The sequence below is a fragment of the Mus pahari genome, chromosome 5, assembly GCF_900095145.1.
Source record: "Mus pahari chromosome 5, PAHARI_EIJ_v1.1, whole genome shotgun sequence".
In the NCBI taxonomy this organism is placed as follows: Eukaryota; Metazoa; Chordata; class Mammalia; order Rodentia; family Muridae; genus Mus; species Mus pahari.
Window position 1 is genome coordinate 42,360,783 of NC_034594.1, and position 19,613 is coordinate 42,380,395.

The window sequence follows — 19,613 nt, forward strand, 5'->3', positions numbered from 1 at the left end:
AGACTTCATAGCCCCTAGTCTCACTTAAATTATAAGCTTTTGTTCACTTTTCAAAATTTCTCAAAAAATCCACTCCAAACAAACGAAAACAACTTATAAATCCTAAAAAAACAAAACAATTGAACAAACAAACAAAAATACCTCAGAAAGCATACATTTTTAACAGCTTTTCCCAAATCCACATTTGAGTTTTTGTAGTGACTGTTTAAATGTTTTCTAGCAAGAAAATAGACATACGATTTCCATGTAAAATAAATCAGTATGGTTTTGGTTTTTTTGTTTGTTTGTTTGTTTTAGACAGGATTTCTCTGTATAGCCATGGCTGTCCTGGAACTCACTCTGTAGACCAGGCTGGCCTCGAACTCAGAAATCCACCTGCCTCTGCCTCCCAAGTGCTGGGATTAAAGGCATGCGCTACCACTGCCTGGCAATCAGTATGTTTTTGTAGGTTTGGAAGCGCAAGACTTGGTTTCAGTGTGCAGATTTTGGAGGAGTATATTGGCTTTCTCAGGCATTCACAACCAATTTATTTCTAGTATATATTAGAAGTTCTCTTACCGTCGAAGGCAGACTTCGAGGGCCACGGAATGATTCTAAGAAGCCTGGACCTATTTGGAAACAAAGTGGCTCAATGCCAGTAAGGTGCTGCCAGTGAGGTGCTGCCAGTGAGGTGCTGCCAGTGCTGCCAGTGCCTCACATACTTAGATCTGATAGGATCATCCAGCGAGGAGTTGTGCCATTTCTTGTTATAAAAGAAACATAGTGGGTGTGTTTTGTTCATTAGAGTAAAGATACACACCTGCTTGAGTCATTTGAAGCCCCGCTTTACAAATGCCCAGTTTGGTGTGGACAATTTTGTCAGGTTGCTGTAGGAAGCATAAACGTTCTAGAATGGGTACATCGAAACTGCATAAACGCTTTTCTATAGTTGCCATGGATCATTTGGAAGCCACACAAACTTTTGCAGGGGAGGAAACTGTCTTTCAGGCCACTGAGTGAGTTTAAAGACTGCTACAGACAGAACGCTCAAGCCTTTTAGGGGAGCTGGATAGACCACCTGCAGCTGTGTAGCTAGTGAGGGACAAATGTGCCTTATTCCTCGGGACTTAAAAGCACTTGCACCAACTTATGGCTGCAAGGAAACTAAGCTAGGGGATTTCCCGGCGTACCTAAAAATCTCATTCTGAGCGAAGTGCCGGGTAAAACAGTGCATTTTATTAGTCAGTGCCAAAATGAGGCTGACAAATTAAGATGGAACTTTGGCATTATTAAACATAATAACAGAATGGTGACTCTTTTGTATTGTGCTACAATTCACTTTTAATTCGAGCAAAATGCTTCTTTTCATCTGATTCTCCTTGTCTTATGTTTGGTGATTCTGTATATTATATAGGAACCCAATATGAAGTGGGTTCAAGTTTATACACTTAGTTACATATACATGTGTATACACATATATGCCCTCTGTTTGTAGATTAACTAACTTACATTTAGAAGAGAGGATAAAGCAGAACAGCCCTCAGCCCTAAGGCCAGCAAGGGGCCGTGTGCTGCAGTTTATCTAGGGACGTTCTCGCCTCCCACGGAGCGTAGGTGGGGAGGCACAGAGTTGGGGTGGCAGCGACTTCAGTCTTCACACCCATAACATCAGTGACCTTCGGTTCCAGAGAAAGAAGCCTCTGTTCTTGCAAAAGCTACATATTTATCATTTCCAGCCTATTTTAGTAATGTCCCACAGGGAGGCATCCAGAACTATTATCAGGTGTATTGGCTAAAGGAAATTTTCCTGGTGGCACGCGGCTTTCCCAGGCAAGCACTTTAGGGAGTTTGGTGGGCATCCTACTGATATTCTCGATCTTCTGGGGGGGGGGTAGCCTCCCAGCTCTGGTTTTCTCATCTGGAACCCTCTGCAGTGTGTTTTGCCAGGTACTGTCTTGTAGTCTTTTTGGAGATTTCTGTGGCATTTGCATGTGGGACTCCTGGGCAAAACTTGAGGAGACACTGTGTCCAGACTGTGCAGTGCACAGGAAAATCCCTCTTAGCTGCTCTTCCAAGTACTCTGAGCTGAAGTGTGTGGGGCACTCAGCTCCTAGTTGATGATCAGTTGGGGTTGGGAAAGTAGGGCACTACCAGCATCACCAGTGTGCTCTCAGGTAGTGGTGGCTGTGAGAGGGACAAGAGCAGGCAAACGCTTAACACTGTGGACTCGCTGACTGTCTCTGGCTACAGCGATACTGCTCGGTTCTAGTTCTAACAAAATACAGCCTTATTGTATTCCTGGGCAGCCAACAACCCGACCCTCGTCCAACCTTATGTACCCACTAGTGAGCTGCGTCTGAGTCCTCCATATTTCATTAGGGCTGTAGATGTGGCGCAGGTTAAAGGCACTTCCCGCTAAGCTAAAGGATTGGAGTTCCATCCCCTGATCTGCAAGGTGGAAGGAAAGAACTAAATTCCACATATTATTCTCTGATCTCCACATTGGGGTATGGTGCATGTGCTTGAGCACATGCATGACACGTGCATGTGCTCACGAGCACATGTGCACACACACTAAATAAATAGACAAAACATATAATAACAGTAATAATGAAGAATGTATACAGTGGGCTGACAAGATGACCTGAGTTTCATCCCTGCAACTACTGCAAGCTGTATTCTGATCTATACACACACCATGCACACACATGTCATGATACAGTGTGCTGTGGTACATGAACACGTATGCACACATGCATGCACACACATGATAATATAGTTATGAAAATTACTGCTGGGAAGGCAGATTTTTACCCCCACCCCCTTACCCTCCGCTCCTAGTTCTCCAGACAGGAGGCACGGAGCCTCTCAGAGATGTGAATGGAAGTGCAAAAGCAAGGTAATCTAGCCGCGGGAGGTAAGCTGTATGAAGGAGAGCAAGACAGCAAACAAATATAAAGGCCTGGCTAGTTTTAGTAGCCTCTGGGCCATAAGGTTAGACCCTCAGCTGTCTTACCTTGCTCTTTGTAGTCCTTTTGGGCAAGTGAGATATCTAATTAAAAGAGGTGATTGGGAGCTGTGATTAGGGAATGGTTATTTTGCATAGCAAAGGCAGGCATGTTGGAATTAAATTTGTGAAATTAGTTAACCGTCTCTCTCTCTCTCTCTCTCTCTCTCTCTCTCTCTCTCTCTGTGTGTGTGTGTGTGTGTGTGTGTGTGGGTGGGTGTGTGGCGGGGGAGTGATTACTCAAGCTTCAGCTTCAGCTTCATCAGAAATATAGGAACTAGGAGGGCTCAGCTTGGAGTCTGCAGTTTGATCCTCAGGACACAGTAGAAGGAGAAAACCAACTCCTACAGATAGTCCGCTGATCTCCGCACTCATGGCATGCCACATTCTCATCGTGGCGGACACACACACACACACACACACACACACACGGCATAGTGCACATGCTAGGACACATACGTGTTGCAGCACACATATGTTGCAGCACGTATATATCATGGCACACACTGGCACATTTGCATTTACATCCTGGCATGCACGTTCCGTGGCATGCTCATGCAGTGGCACATACTGGCTGTTGCACATGTGCTGTGGCATGCACACACAGTGGCACATTCATACTGCAGTACATGCATGTCAAGGCACACTTTGGCCATGGCACACATGAACACATAAATATAGTAAAAACGGAATAAAATAGGAACCGAGGCCAAGCTCCATGGGAAAGCATCGGCGCAGCGCTCCCTAGGCAGGGGCTCCACTTCCATTCAAATATCATGATGTGTAAAGAACATTAGAAAATCCCATACCCATACTGTCAAGGACTGAAAGTGCTGGAGTGTTGATTGTCTTTGAATTCCACTAATGAAAATTTTAGGAATACAGGCTATGGAAAATAAAATCCATCTCGATGTTTTCCTTATAACAGCTTATATCTACACAGACAGATTAGCTCTCTTTTGCAGTGCCTAGGAGGCAATCAGCTGCTTCCAGTTGCTTCTGCCCAGCCACCTGCTACCAGAAACTCATCCTAGAAGAGCGTGACAGCAAGTTTCGTACTCTTTGAGTGATATTTGGCTACAAACATTGCTGCTGCCACTCTGAGTGAGGGATGGAAGGAAGGGCTGTGGGCCTAGAGTCAGTGGCAGGAATAGCAAACAAGGTTTCCAGGGGAATAGCGAACAAGGAGGGTTTCCACCAAGCAGGGCATCTTCCTCTAATCTGCTGACTGCTGAGCAAGGGCAATTCCTGTTGGAGACAGCAGAATTGGAGAATACAGAAATCTATCTGAGGTCAAGTTTTGAATAATAATCAGAATTTTGTTTGTTTTGTTTGAAATGGGTTCACTCTGTAGTTTTAGCTGCTTCCATGTACCATATATGCCATGAACTCATAGAGATCCACTTCCCTCTGCCCCAAAGGTGTTCTTGGGAGTTATAAAAGAAGCAGGGAGGGAAAATGTCAAAGGAAAGATAATTTCTGAATTGATTGAAATTCTGTTGTAACGTCTTGCTACCCCGGAGCCTACAGAGATGTAGAATCTGTGAACTTCTCAGCCTCTGGAAAAAAAAAAAAGCGGGGCCCTCTAGTATGTTCTAAAAAAGACATTCAAGATGAGAGGTCTGGGATGCTGCTGAGATGGAGCCACAGTGAACGTGCGCCTGCAGGAAGCTCTGCACTGAGCTGCTCTAGAGAGTGGTCTCAGCTGCCGGAGAATCTGCTGGCTCCCGTGTAGGACGCAGACCGTTAGCATGGAAACTGCAATTGCTTTCCAGCCTCAGGTTCTACTTGTAATGGTGATGTGGGAAAAAAATACAGCATGAGCTCAGACAGTGTCACTTCATGAGTGCTTGCTGTGCCAGACTACCTACCTCGGCCAGAGGCACGTTGCTTCCGATGCGACATGCTCCACAGGAAAGAGCAGAACTCAGAGAGGAGGAAATAAGCTGAAAGCCTTGCAAAGAAAAAAGGTCACATTGCTTTTAGAATTGTTCAAGTATGTCAGAAAATATTACCCCCCCAGCCCCTTTCTTACAGTTTCATTTTATAAATTTATTAATAAATAAACTTACTAATTTATTTAATTTCTTGTTGTGCGCGCTCTACTTCTATTGTGGTTTGGAGGATCAAACTGAGATCGTTGCGCATTCACAGCGCTCGATTCTCCCGTCTCACGGCCCAGGAATTCATTTTCAAAAACCTAATGCATACTGCTGCTTTCAGCAAGAGAGAGACCTGTTAGGCAGAAAGGTGGCCTTTTCTCCACAGCATTTCTAAAGGTTTGTCTTCCGTCCCTGCCAATCCCCTTCCTCTGGCCGTTGGACTATGGATGTGGATTCATATGACGCGGAGCATATGACAGCCTCCATAGCACAGTACCTTTGATGAAGAATTGGATCCAACTTGCTCACATAGCAAGGATTTATATTGCGCGCTGGCAGCTAACTGAAGAGCCATCATGATCCTCAGGTGCCAGGGCCACTTGTGCTTACCCTTTCTGTAAATACGGCGCTCCTAATTTAGTAAGAAGAAAGAACAGACGCTAAAACCATGACCTATAATTATATCTATGGGATCCATCAGTAAGCACGTCGGGATGGCGACTAAGCATTTGGCAGTACATTTTCTTTGGATAGTAGATATAAATACAAATACCTTAAATATACTAGTCATGTTGTTTGTATTTAAAAATTATCTGTAACCTTAGTTAGGTTAAAGCCATTTATATTTGAAAAGAATGAGTAACATTGATATTAAATCACTTCTTTCAGGGATTTGTCAAAAGGGAATATTGTGGCCTTATAATTGCATTACATTGTAGAAAATGTAATTAATTTAAATGAATGTTATTTGTGTATAAAGACAGCTTAGGTCTGTGCAGATTGTTTTCTGAGTAATGAGTAGGAAGCTGAATCCACAAACCCCACTTACAGTGCAGTAGTGCGAGTGCCCCCACTTCTCTCTGACCTCGGTGCTGGTCCTCACCCCAGGCACTCAGTTTTTTTTTTGTGCCTTGTGTTCCTCATCATCCTTGATTGCTAGAGTTAACCTCACTGTGTTTAATTTTTATGTGTTCTCGAAATCAGCTTTATTGTAAGCAAATCTGTGACTACTTTAAAAGACTGGAAACAGAAAAAGATAAATCTTTGTCAACTCAAAACAAAATATAACAAAATCTAAAAAATCAAACCGAGGACCAAACCGCCCGAGCTTCTGCATCTTGTCTCTTCACTGTTGTGCAGTCCGAACACTGGCACTGGAGAAACCGCACGCTTGAAGACAGATAAGGGGACCTGCTGGATGGTTTAGCGGGTAAACAGCGAATTGCACAAGCCTGCTCCCAGAGAACTGAGCACTGCAGCACGCCTGCACCTGCACGCATATGCACTAAGTCACAGCTACTATTACAATTATGTTTTTAAAACACAGGGAAAGGCTGTGGACATGCTAAGTTGTTTTGTTTTTTAAAAAGCCGAGATGAGCTCTCCAAAACCAGGGGGAGAAGGAATAATGCTGTACCATCTCAAGTAAACCTGTGCCGGGAGTTTAAATGGCAGGGAAGCCTGAAGAACAGACTTTTCACTGGCTGATGTGATGAAACAAACCCACGTGGTGAAGTGCTCGCTGTGGCATGCTGTAACAGCTCTGGCTCTGAGCTCCAGCACACCAAGGATGTCCATTGTGGTAGAAGTCTCCTATGCTATATTGCAAGTTTGAGCATTTTTAGGTTGGTTTGGGGTACATGAAACCCAGTCTTTCGAAATAAAAAATTATAAAAGGGAAGGGAGAAGATCTGTCCATGGTCTGGTATATTTAGTCATCTTGGTTTGCTATGCCCTGACTCGCATCTGATATGTAGAAAGAATCACTCTAAGAGTTAGTTTTACATGCTGATGGTTCGTTCATCTTTATACTTAGGTAAAATAGGTTTCTACCACTATTTGATGATTTTCTGACTTTGTAGACATTAACTATTAGCTTGGATTCTATGGAATGGGTTTAACTCTTGCAGGCTCGCCCCCCTGCACTCTGGTTCCTACACTTGGTTGTCCCGAAAGCCTATTGCATGCCTATCATATAGCTCTGTAACAGTCATCCATCTGCCTTCCACGCCCTTCATCAACTTTTTTTGTTTGAGCAGGCGATGAAGCAAAGGGCATTATCACCTTTAGATTAAAAAAAAAATGTTTGCTGGTTTCCTACATTTATATAAAGAATCTTAGTCATTTTCACTGCCAGTCCCTTCTCTCCAGTTGAAACCCTTATCAACAAGCTCCCTCCTATTTTCATGTCTTCTTTCTGTGTGACCCACTGAGTTTAATTAGAGTTTCTTGCTGGAGCGTGGGGAGGAGGTAATTTACTGGTGCTTTGGCCACTCATCAGTGACTACATCGCTGAAGAAAATGACACCCCCCTCCCCATCAACCATTAGCTGTGGATAGTCCCTCGGGAAAGGAAGGGTCTGGCCTCTTAGACCCCTCTCCCGTCCATGATTAAATATAGACAGGCCCAAGCTTGTGCAGGTTTTGTGTGGATTGTTACAGCTTCGGGGAGCTCGTGATTGCAACAGCTATGTCAAGCACAGAGGACACTTTTTCTTTCTTTCTTTCTTTCTTTCTTTCTTTCTTTCTTTCTTTCTTTTCTTTTCTTTTCTTTTCTTTTCTTTTTTTTTTTTCTGCACATCTCCTACACTGTGGCTCTCACATTCTTTCTGCCCCTCCTCTCCCAAGTGTCTCCCCATCCCCAGCCTTAGAGTGGGGATGGAAATAGCTGTCCCATTTGGGGTTGTGAAAGCCACTATCACTCCGCACTCGGGCCAGCGACTGGTTTGAGCAATAGTGGTTGCAGGCTGCAGTGCTCAGCTTCTCCATTACCAGTGCTCTCTCCATTGAGATGGTGCTCTCTCCATTGAGATGGTGCTCTTTCCATTGAGATGGTGCTCTCTCCATTCAGATGGTACTCTCTACCATTCACATGGTGCTCTCTCCATTCACATGGTGCTCTCTACCATTCAGATGGTGCTCTCTATCATTTAAAATGGAATGTTTTTATGTTTCTCAGGAGACAACTGGACCAGAATGCACATATTTATAAACATTCTGTTTTAAATTGATGATTTGGATGCGATGCGCAATGTGAGTGGATTGTTAACTTTTATAGATGACATATACACTTTTAGTAGTGCCATGATCAAACCCGGAATCTTGTGCACTCATGGTGGAGTTACATATGCCCCAACCCCAACAAATACTCTTTATTATTTTGTTCCATATGTTTGTTTGGAGAATAAAGTTCTGCTACATTGCTAGGATGGCCTCAAACCACTGATCCTCCGACCTTTTTAAACATTTCTGACCTAGGGTCTTTACCATCTCCCTCCCCCCCCCAATGCTGCTCACTGTGTAGACCAGGCTGGCTGCAGACAACCCACTTGTGCATTACTACATCTGGCACCCCAACTTCTTTAAAAACATTTCAGTGTGTGTGTGTGTGTGTGTGTGTGTGTGTGTATGTGTGTGTGTGTGTAGACCAGAGAACAGTTTTCAGTAGTTCCTTCTCTCCACCCACCATGTGTGGGTTCTGGAGATGGGACTCCAGTTGCCAGACTTGGTGGCAAGTGTCTTTACTCACTGAACCATCTTGAGGGTCCCTCATCCTCTTGTGTGTTGGGATTACAGGTAAGTGCAATGCTGGTTCTCACGGTATATTCTTTAAAGTGATAAAATGTCAGGCTATTGTATAAAAGTTTATAAATAGGTATGATAAAGAACAATATAATAGATTTTAGGCGGTATACTAAACCCCCAAGTTGATGAAGGTCTAAATTGCTATATAATTCAGCAGTGAACTCTAGATCTCCTGTACAGCCTTTCCCCATGAGATGTTAGTCTAACATTAGCTAAAATGACCAGAAAGTGGACCAGAAAGTGATTTCTGGATAGAGATGAGCATTGTTTTTATTTAAAGGAAGACAATGTATACTTAGGGTCCTGTTCCCCCAAGACTAGGGAGAGATGGGATGCAAGAAACCTGTTGACTAAGGTCATTTGGATGAGTTTTTGCTGTGTGCACACCTCAATAATTGATTGAAAAGGAAATGGGAAATTACAACTTTTTGATCTTCTCTTATTGATAATGAACTTGTCCATCACTCATTAACAGTAGACAGAAATCAGATCTGAATGGACTGCAGTCTGGTGCAGAATTGGCATTGCCTCTAATACTGTTGGTTAGGATTACATTGGAAGAAAAATTATGTGTGCCCCATAAGACAGGGATAGTTTATTTTCTTACATGTAAAACACCCTCCCAGACTTTGCACATTATATATACATCAGTGTGTATATAAGAAGAAATAGAAGTAAAAGTGGTTAAGATGTTCCAGAAAAGCTTTCTCAAATGAAGTAAAAGTGGTTAAGATGTTCCAGAAAAGCTTTCTCAAATTCAGACCTTAATTTTTGTGACTCACGTTTTGAGTCAGCTGTTGATTGCTGTGATTTTTCCGTGCAGTACATCTTCTGTGACATGAAAATGCAGGTGATAGGTGAGATGACTCAGCTTGGCATGCAAACCCGACAACCTGAGTTCAAACCCTGGAAGGTGTGATGAAGAGACTCTCCCGGTCTCTGACCTCTACTTGGTCTTTTCGCTGAAGGAGCTCCATGCCTGGCACACCTACACATGCGTACTAACTATCCGTATAATATTTAAATTATAGATATAAGTTAAAATGTTTTAAACTGCTAGTAATGCACAAGATCTTAGTAATTCAAGCTGGTAGCCCAACCTCTCCCTCAAATTTTGGTGCTGGCACCTTCTTGATCTAAGTAGATGGCAGTGACTTTAGGTGATCTTCAAGCCATCTTCTCTCTCTGTGTTTCTGATTAAAGTTGAAAAGGGATTATAAGTGGGCTGCTTGACTCAGTTAAAAAAAAGAAAAAGAAAAAAAGAGATATTCAAGGTGGACTTTTTCCTTTTTGTTTTAGTACTGGATTAGCTTTATTGTGTGTGTGTGTGTGTGTGTGTGTGTGTGTGTGTGTGTTGAGTTAAAGTCTTGCTGGGTAGCCCAGGCTGGCCTCACATGTGAGATCCCCATGCCAGCAGGGCTTGTTTTTTTACTCTTCAGCCACAGGTCCCCCAAAGCACTGAGAACTAATGTTCTTGCTGAGCAACTGGGGACTGGCATCAAGGTAATAGATTTTAGCCCATCTTGTCATCTTCATTTCAAAGTGCTGGGGAAACTGTTTTTGGTTTTAGAAAAATCCTCTTCTCAAAAAAAAAAAAAAAAAAAAAAAAAGGCATTTCTTTCCCCAGGAAATCTTTTTCCACGTTTATTGTTTGTGTGTGTGTATTCCCCGTGCGCTTGAGCTGTCTTGAGAGCAGAAGCTTGCAAGTTGTTTTTAAGTTTGAATGGCAAGATGTCTAATACTTCCCTTCCTTGTAGGGTTGCGGGTTTCATTAAACAATAAATTTTTACTCGTTTGAAGCGAGAACAGTTTTAAACAGCTGCACACATCTTTTGTATGTGGAAGCAATACTGCCATCTGGCCAACAAAATCAAGAGTCCCCAAGTTTTTAAGATGCATTCTGATTTTGGAGATGTTGAAGTGGGAAGATTTAAAAAAAATGTGTGCTTTAGCTGAAATACACTTACGTCCGGAGAGAAGGGGTAATTCGTGACGGGGTTTCTTTGATAATTCCAAGGCTGGTATGTGTAAAACATTTCTCTTAAAGACGTTTGTATTTTTGGTGTTTTACAAGAAATCTAGAGACTGGGAATATACTTCAGGGTTTGGCTGGAGTGTGTGCTGAGTGGCTGGGATGAGTCTCCGGAAAGGCCGTGCCAACAGCTCCTAAAGCCACCAGGAATACTTTTACATAGAGCATAGCTCCCTAGCCTTGAGAGGTAGTTGTACTATAAGCCCTCAGGAGGGCAAAGCAAGAGATTTAAGAGTTTGAGACCAACCTGGGCTACTTAGTGGACACCCTGTCTGCAAAAGAAAAGGATGTGTGTGTGTGAAGGAAATAAATATAGCTTTCAGAGGCTGCTCTTATTTTAGGTAACGATTATTTTCTTCATCAGACTCTTAGTATATATTCAGTAGTAACTGATTTAGCTTTGTGTCTCCCCACAGCGCTTGTTTTTTGCTCACTACTGCTTTTGTAGAAGACAAGTCAGTGAACATACTTGAGAGCAAACAGATATTTGTTAATATTCGTAACCCTTTCTTGTGCTTATTAGAACTTTGAAAACCTTGTCTCTTTAAAGGAACCTGGGTCTCCCCCTTTGTTAGAGGGGGCTCATTGGATTCCTTTTACAGTTACTCTTCAGCAGTGAAACGCAGAACGAGATAGCAACCTTAAAACAGTGTCTAGCCGCGAGTAAAAGGGTCTTTGAAAAGCAGCTTTTGGTTGAGGCACCTCACTGCAGACTCCGGGCAACCAAGCGCTTCATTAACCCCTTGAACGCCATTCTCCTAGCCGGAATTCACATGTTGCTTTGCGAGCCATTTTTCATCTGGTCACTTGGGACTGATTTCTCCAAAAGCTGAAGCTTGGCTCTGGGTCCCGGCCCCAAGCCCCCAAACCCCAAGCTCTGATTCGGGCGGGGGCCGCGTGGGGCGGCGCCTGCAGGAAGTGTGCGCTTTAAGAGCGGGAGGAAGGGGCTCGCAGCGGCGGGGGCTGGCGCGGGGGCCGGGGGCGGCGCCGGGCCGTGCGTCAGAAGGGGCCCAGTGTTCGCACCTTCGCTGACGTCAGAGCTGCAGTGGGGCTGCGGTGCCTTGGCCAGCCCGTGCCATCCCGAGCCCAGTCGCGACTCGGAGCCCGCGTCGAGCGACACGCGCTCCGCTCAGCTCCGCTTCTCCGTTCCGGGCGGGCGTGGCCCGGGGCCCGGCGGCGTCGGGACGTTTCGGGGGGTCCTCGCGGCGCGGCGGAACCCAAGCGGCGGGCAACGCGCCCAGGCCGGCCGCGGCCCGCAGCGGCCCGGAAGGAGAGCAGGCGGCATCCACGGAGGTGAGTGCCGTGGCGGGGCGGGCCGTGGCGGGGTGCGGGCCGGGAAACCCGCTTCCCTGCCCGGGGGCGGCGTGGACGGCTCTCCCGGACTCCCGCGCTCGCCGCGACGGACTCGGGCGGCCCCACGGCGCGCAGCCCAGGGACGGCTGCGGGGCACGGCGGTGGGAGGAGGTGAGCCCCGGGGGCGGCAGGGACGCGGGAGAGGCCAGGGCGGGCGGCGGGCGGACCGGCCGCGCGAGGCATTCGGCGCCACCTGTCCACACACCCCCTTCCCCGCGTTGCCTGCGCGCTCGGTTCCCGGCCTTCCCGGCCGCGGAGTTTTACTGGGGACCGTCGATGCTGGGGCGTGTGAATGTGTGCGTGTTACCGATCGCTTTGCTGCCGTCGTGCAACAGTTGTGTAAAGCTGGTCAGAGACGCCATCGTCGTCTTGTTCCCCAGTAGGCCCTTTCCAGGTCCTTCGGTTTTCTGACGACAGTTATGGGTAGCTCGCGAAAGAAAAGGAAAAGATGCAGGTCGCAAGGCACTAAAAAACGGTTTTCGTCCCCAAATGATAGTTTTTTCTTTTTTTTAAATGTGTATTTGTTTTTGCTGCAGTTATATGCTTCGAGGGGCGGCGAGGGGCATGAAGAAAGCCCGTAGCAAATCTCATCCACTGGAGAGAGTCCATTAACAATTTCAGATTATCAGCCCCTTCTTTTTGGGAATGTATACGTTCATGTACTTGCTTCATATGCGTGTTTTACATAAGCGTGGGTGTTTATTTTTCGTTCTTTTCACTTAATACATTGAGGACTTTTTCTGTATGGTCTGAAACCAAAGCGTAAAATGCTAGCTAGAAACTCGTTGAAAATTTGATTAGGTATCACTGCAGTAGCCAGCCCATTGGCTGGAAGAAAGCTGAAATCAGGGTAGCAACCGGTTTCTATAAAATAGTGTTTACTCTTCCTAATAATTTGGGGCACTGTTTTTCATACTGCAATTTTCTACCGGTTGCTCAATTGAGAGACTGATGTAGTTATTCATGAATAACATTAAAAAAATGAATTAAGATAACAGAAAATGCCACAATGTATACAGCTAGGGTATTGTTTTGTGAAACCTCTAAAAACTGCGTGTGCGTGTGTGTGTGTGTGTGTGCGCATGTGTGTGTGTATGCACGCACTCTAGAGCATTGGGTTGTAATATAAAAATTTTATTGCTTCCTATGGTCTCATGCTAAATAACCTTAAAGTCACCAAAGTACTTTCAACACTCAAAAGGTATAAATGATGGAATTAAACTAAATGTTAATTTTATCCTTTTTTGTTTTCAGAGTACTGATAATTGTATAGTGTACCAAATTTGGTTGCTAATTATTTGCTTCCACCTAATATTAAAATTTTTTCTAAAAATTATTATAAATTATTTCTATTAAAAATGTCTAGATGTTAAGGAACTGAAGCACCATTTGCTCAGCTTCACTAGCCACCCTGTTTTTGGTGTGAGACCTGGAACAATATCCTTCCTTATTCTAAACCTCGGTTTGCCTCCTATCTTTTGATAAGATAATGCATTTGAAGCTGTTGACAGCATGCCTGGCTCAGATTAAGTGCTCACGGTTAGCTATTATTATTTTATTAGGACCCAATGGAAGTGTCCAGGATGCTTGTCGCCATCGGGAAACCAGCATAGCATGGATAACCCAAAAGGAAAAAAAAAGCAAAGGTGAAAATTAGTTGATAGTGTTATATGAAGGAACTGACACTGAATTAAAATGGTCTCTCTAGACATATGGCTTGGCCATTGTTATGATTATGATTGCTTCTCATATTTCCTACTGGTAGACAGGTAGACGGGTTTTGTTTCTTGTAGTTTAACTTTTTAATGTATTTTTTTATTTTTGAGGCAGGGTCTCAATATTCAGCCCAGGCAGCCCGTGAATTCCTGAACCTCTTGTGTCAGTCTTCCAAATGCAGGGATTGTAGGTGTGCACTACCTAACCAGCTTTGAGAGTTTTATGTAAAAACAGATATCCTTCTATTGTCTTTTCTTATTTTATTTTTTATTAAGTTGATGTCTTTTGTCAGGCAGTTGAGAAATATTTCCTATGAGGATTCCGAATTTTGCTAGCTTTCATTAGACTGACACAGTCAGTTGAAAGACAATATAATTCCAAACCATTCAACAATATTATTGGTTTATCTCTTGCACAGATGTGCAAGAAAAAATTTTTTAGGGGTTGGGGATTTAGCTCAGTGGTAGAGCACTTGCCTAGTGCGCAAGGCGCTGGGTTCTGTCCTTAGTGTCTGAAAAAATTAAAAAACAAAAAAAACCCAAAAAAAACCAAAGTAATTTATATATCTCTATTCACTGCTCTAGATTGGCTTATACAATCTTAGATGTTACAAAAACCAGTGACATGAGGAGTGTGAACATTGTCATTAAAAAAATAGTATTAGAAATTTTTATAGAAAATAAATGGAGTGTTTTGGATTAAAAAAAGGTTTCTCTTTCAAAAGGTATAACTGGGTATGACTTCTGAAAGAGATTGGGAAAAATGGAAAACAATCATAATTCTACTCTTGGATTTGAAAATGGATTTAGGCTCTTGTCCTGTTCTACAGCAGTGAACGGGAAACTTTCTGAGAGTGAATCATACAATCTGGGAAAAAAATATGTCTTGAATACAGGTTAATTTGTCCACAAAAGAATGAAAGAAAGAAAGAAAGAAAGAAAGAAAGAAAGAAAGAAAGAAAGAAAGAAAGAGACAAAACCTCTCCAAATATCCAAGAAAAAACCAAACCAAAACAAAAAAACAAACCTAACCTGATTTTCAATTGATATATATATTATACATTTTAAAATTAAAATATTAAGATTATATATGTAAGTATTTTTTAAATTATTGGCTACCAACTACTGGCTCTTATTTTGTTGGATAAAGAGAGATTTTGTCTTGCACAAATAAACTGAAATACTAAACGGCCTTTAAATATTCCATTTTGGAATTATACGTAATGGAATGGAAAGGTGCTTATCATGTGTGTTTAAACAAAAGCAGAGGGTGATCGCATGGAATGTCCAATATCATTCCCTTTCTCAACTGTTTGATAAATGGTAAGAAAGAAGTGGAGCTTATAGTCTTTACTTACGTGTTTTTACAATTGTGTAACGAAATGTCTTTTGTATTAAAATGGTCATTTTAAAGTGAAAACTAATATGAATTGTCCTTTTATAATTTTTTTAAATCACTAATATACCTCTTGTAAAGAAATTCCTACTCTGTCTAAATTCTTTTTTTGGTCGGCTTTTGAATATTGTCATGTCAAACCCCAACCTACTTTTTCTGTTTTGCTGCCCCTTAAATTCTCAAATCAAGCCTTTGATTCAGCAGAAGTTACTAATTTACCATCTTCAAATGTACTTATTTAGTACCTTTTATTTTTTATACCTCTTTTGTTTGCTACTAGTACTATGTTTTCCTAACATTATTATAAGAAAGTCTACTCATTTCCAAAATTTGGTTAAAAAAAAAAAAGAAAACCAAAATACTATAATCACGTTTCTGTCCCTGACAGAATTTTTAAGTTGATGTTGCTAGTTAAAGCCATTCTCACATTTTTATTATTGGCAGCAGTGGCTCTAGTCCAAGCCTCCTGCCCGCCAGGCAAGGGCTCTCCTGCCCACCAGGCGAGGGCTCTCCTGCCTGCCAGGCGAGGGCTCTCCTGCCCCTTTACTCAGCCTCTTGCTTACTATTTCTACTTAGTCAGTTCTCAGACACCTTCACACTTGCGCATTGATTTTCCAGTTCCATTTTACACTCCTTGGTGGCAGGAGAGCTTGTGTTTGTCTCCTAAAGCTCCTAGGATGGAGTTTCTGTACCAGGCAGGTGCCTGATAACATATACTTTGAGTAAGAAATGGTCTTATCGGTCTTTTGAAACTAAGTGTTGGCATTTTTCTTTACAAGTGGTCCTGAGCACAGGCTAACGCCTGACCCATAATTATAAGAAATTTAAAAATTCTATCATTTTGCTTAATTCTTCACTGATACAGATGGAAAATAAAATGTGATAGTATTTTGAATGAAACTAACATTGTAGCTGGGAGTGGTCCTGTACCCAAGCTCAGTCGCACAGGGGTATTTTCCTTTGAGAGTTCTCCAGAAGCTTATTTTGGGTTTGGGCAGTTTTTGTTTTTCCTACTGTGCTGGAGGCGTGGGTATACCTCATCTTCTTTTACAGCTGTTGTTCCTGGAGGCCAGAGCTCCAAGGGCATGGGGGCTTGCTGGGCCCGCAGTCATGCGCCACAACACTTATTAGGGAGGTTATGTTGTGATATTCAATGAATGGTAGTATGTAATGTGCTTTGTGTTCAAGATTTAATATTTTCTTCTGTTACTGGAAATAATTGTATTACTTTTAAAATGCCAGTATGACTAGGGGTTGCTTGTACAGTCAACTATAGATGTGAGAATTATTGTCTAAAAAGTTGTTTTATTTTAATTTACAGATGTTTGTCGAGACTAATGCAGCCGACGAGATACTTGCCCTTTTCTGCTCAAGGTAAGCTGCTTGTTACTTTAAAAACAAGCAGTCAGGTTCTAAGACTTTAAAATCAATATAAAAAGACCTATTGACTTGTGCAAAGCAGGATAATTTTAGATTCTGGATAAATCCTTTTAATAAAACTTTATTAGTTCATAAAAAATTAGGTCAACTTAGAATCAGCTTGATTATTTTAATTCTGCAATATGTATGTGTTGTCTTCCTACCGCAGGGGGATTGGATTTGGGAAGTTTTAGGTGAGGTCCTGGAACGTGAAATGTAGCAACTGTCAGCGCTGCGGTTCGGTCTGTCGGAACTCCCTGTGGATGAAGACAGAGACAGCAGGCGGCAGGCAGCACCTTTGCAGCTTAAAGGCTGGAGCGCTAGCAGCACTCACTCTGCCTTTCATCCACAGAAGGTTTCATCAGATAGTCAAGAAATGGTTGAGACATTCCTTATGTTATCATTTTCAAAGTTTAGTTTTATGTTCTAAGATTTACTTAATCTAAAAACTGTCTTATGCATAAATAAAACTGTGAGCTTTATCTTATTCTCTGGTTTCCAATTAATAAATGAGGTAAATTAATGAAAAAGATGCAGTGTTAAATTGTCACAAATATTTCAGGTGCTGATTTAATTGATTTATTTCTAAGTATGGGAATCAGAAAGGCAAAGGTTCTCAATACAGAGTAATAATAGGCAAGGAATGATGGTGATGCACTGTTGGCTTGATAAAGCTTTCCTAGTCACACTTTATTAGTTTTGACGATGTAATTTCATTTTTATCATTGGTTGTAATAGTTAAATCTTTTACATTGCCGAATATTCCTGCTTAGAAGTCCTAATACCAGAACTGGGCTTAGTTGCACAAGCCTGTAATCCCCCTGCTCAAGAAGCTGAGGATGAGGGAGGGGCTGAAAGAGGTAGCCCGCATAATACATGAAGACCATTTCTACTTTTCCTCTAAATACAACACATTGAATGAATCTGTTACATATTTTCCAACAGACAAATCTTTAAATAAATAGATTAAAACATGAAAGGATTATTGGAAAATCTATTTTCAGCTTTTAACAAACCAACAAGTACACTGCATTGAATTTATTAAAATGGCTACAACTATGTATATATAGTTGAGAGAGAGAGAGAGAGAGAGAGAGAGAGAGAACCTTTTTATTTTTTCAGAGGCAAGCATGAATACAGAAGAGCCACATTGCAAGGTAGCAGCGTAAGACTTACCCTTTTTAAATAGTGTGGAGAATCTTTAAAAATTCTGAATCCTCGACCCTTACTCTAAATCTAATTTAGAATTTGAGCAATGATTTTAGCATTCAGCTTTTGAATTTGGATATATTATGGAAGACATACAATTTTAGGTGAGTAAAAATTAGTAAACTATTGAATAAGAAATCTCAAAAATAGTAGTAGTAGAAACAATTGCCCATATTTATGTACCTTGTACAGTTATTAGAAAAGTCTGGTGATTCAGAGGACATTTTAATTGCTATTTTAAGTAACCCTGATACATTATAATAGGGTCCTCACTTATAGCCCTAGCACCAGCCTGTTTCCAGTCAGCCTCATGGATAAACCAAAGTCACTGATGACACACGTGCCATCATTCTTTACCAGGAAGTTCCTGCTGTTTAAATCTCGATGGGAGATTGCAGGTTTATAATGATCTGTGTGGATAATTTATTAATGTGTAAGTAGAGCTAGTGGAGATTAAATTAACATGCAGATAATGGGAGCCACATACATGTAAATAAAAGATTAAATTAACATGCAGATAATGGGAGCCACACACATGTAAATAAAAGATAGTGCTTCTTCCACCTGTTAGTTGTTTTCTAAAAAAATGGGTCTGGGGAAGAGAACGCTGGATGTTAAGGCCCACGTCTATAACCAGCACTTAGGATGCAGGGGCAGGAAGGTCATGAGATTGAGACTGATGTAAATGACTCAAGCCAAACCAAACCCTACAGTTTCAACTCATCACTATTTTCTAATAATTCCTCTTACATATCTAGTTAGTAAGCAATAAACATTCAACTTCCACATGGCATCTTCAACTCTCAAGATGGAGTTTTAGATACCACAAGTTCAGGTAACCTGGGGTTTTTGTATAAGCATGCAGGAAAATGTGTTTTACACTAATATGGTCTTTAGAGATATAGTGCTGTATTTCATCCTGAATAATTTCCTAGTAACTTGGAGCTATAGAAAATTGTAAAAACCTTAATTGTCTTCAGATAACTGGCAACAAGCTATTCTTTCCATTGATGAGGATATCGACTCAGTAGCTATGCCTGCTTTGTATTATTTTCCTCACCGATAGAAGTGGGACTGGTGGAAGTTAAGTATGTTGGTATATGCTTGTTATTTGGGAAGTTGAAGCAGAAGGATTGTGATTTCCAGGTTAGTTTTAGAGTATACAGTGAATTCTAGAACAGCTTAAGGTATATAGTGAGATCCTGTCTTGAAAAACAAAATGATTTTGAGCTGCTTTCCTAATAGTAATAAAGAATTACTGTTTATTATGATTATTTTAATGCTTTTTTATTTCTTTGCAGTTCGAGTGTTCGAGGCCAGTAGCCTCCTGACTGATTGACTGACTAGTCAAGATGCAGAAAAGACAAGGCTACTGCAGCTATTGCCGTGTGCAGTATACTAACCTGGAACAGGTGAGAGGTTCCTACTAATATGATAAGAACTCTAGCACCTCAGTTGTGAGGTTTTCTTTTACATTGTATTAGATTCATTTATTCATTCACTGAATGAATTTTGTTGAGAATCTGCTGGTTTGCAGATAAAGATTGAGTATGAGAATGTGATCATGAACAAAACCAAAGTTTTGATTTTTTTATGGAGGTTATAGTATAGTTTAGTAAGACAGAAAACAAATAACCGTATAAACGAGGGATTGCTAGTTAAGTAGAATGGTTAGAAAATGAGTAACCATATAAATGAGGGATTTTTTTTTAAAGTGACATTTTAGTTGGCATTTGAACGAAGTTCAGTACCAGGTTTGCATATATATATATGGAGGAAAAGTTCTAGACGGAGAAGGGTATCTATCACAAGCACCA

General features: G+C 41.8%; 1 protein-coding gene across 1 annotated transcript in view; it reads left to right on the top strand.

Annotated features, from left to right (window-relative positions):
• Positions 1–11,760: 11,760 nt before the first annotated feature.
• Zdbf2 (zinc finger DBF-type containing 2) overlaps positions 11,761–19,613 on the top strand; it is a 39,009-nt gene continuing 31,156 nt past the window's right edge. Inside the window, 4 exon segments of the mRNA XM_029538790.1 lie at positions 11,761–11,997; positions 13,620–13,703; positions 16,490–16,542; positions 19,098–19,208. Of these exon segments, the coding sequence (XP_029394650.1) occupies positions 19,149–19,208 (60 nt within the window). The 5' untranslated portion in view covers positions 11,761–11,997; positions 13,620–13,703; positions 16,490–16,542; positions 19,098–19,148.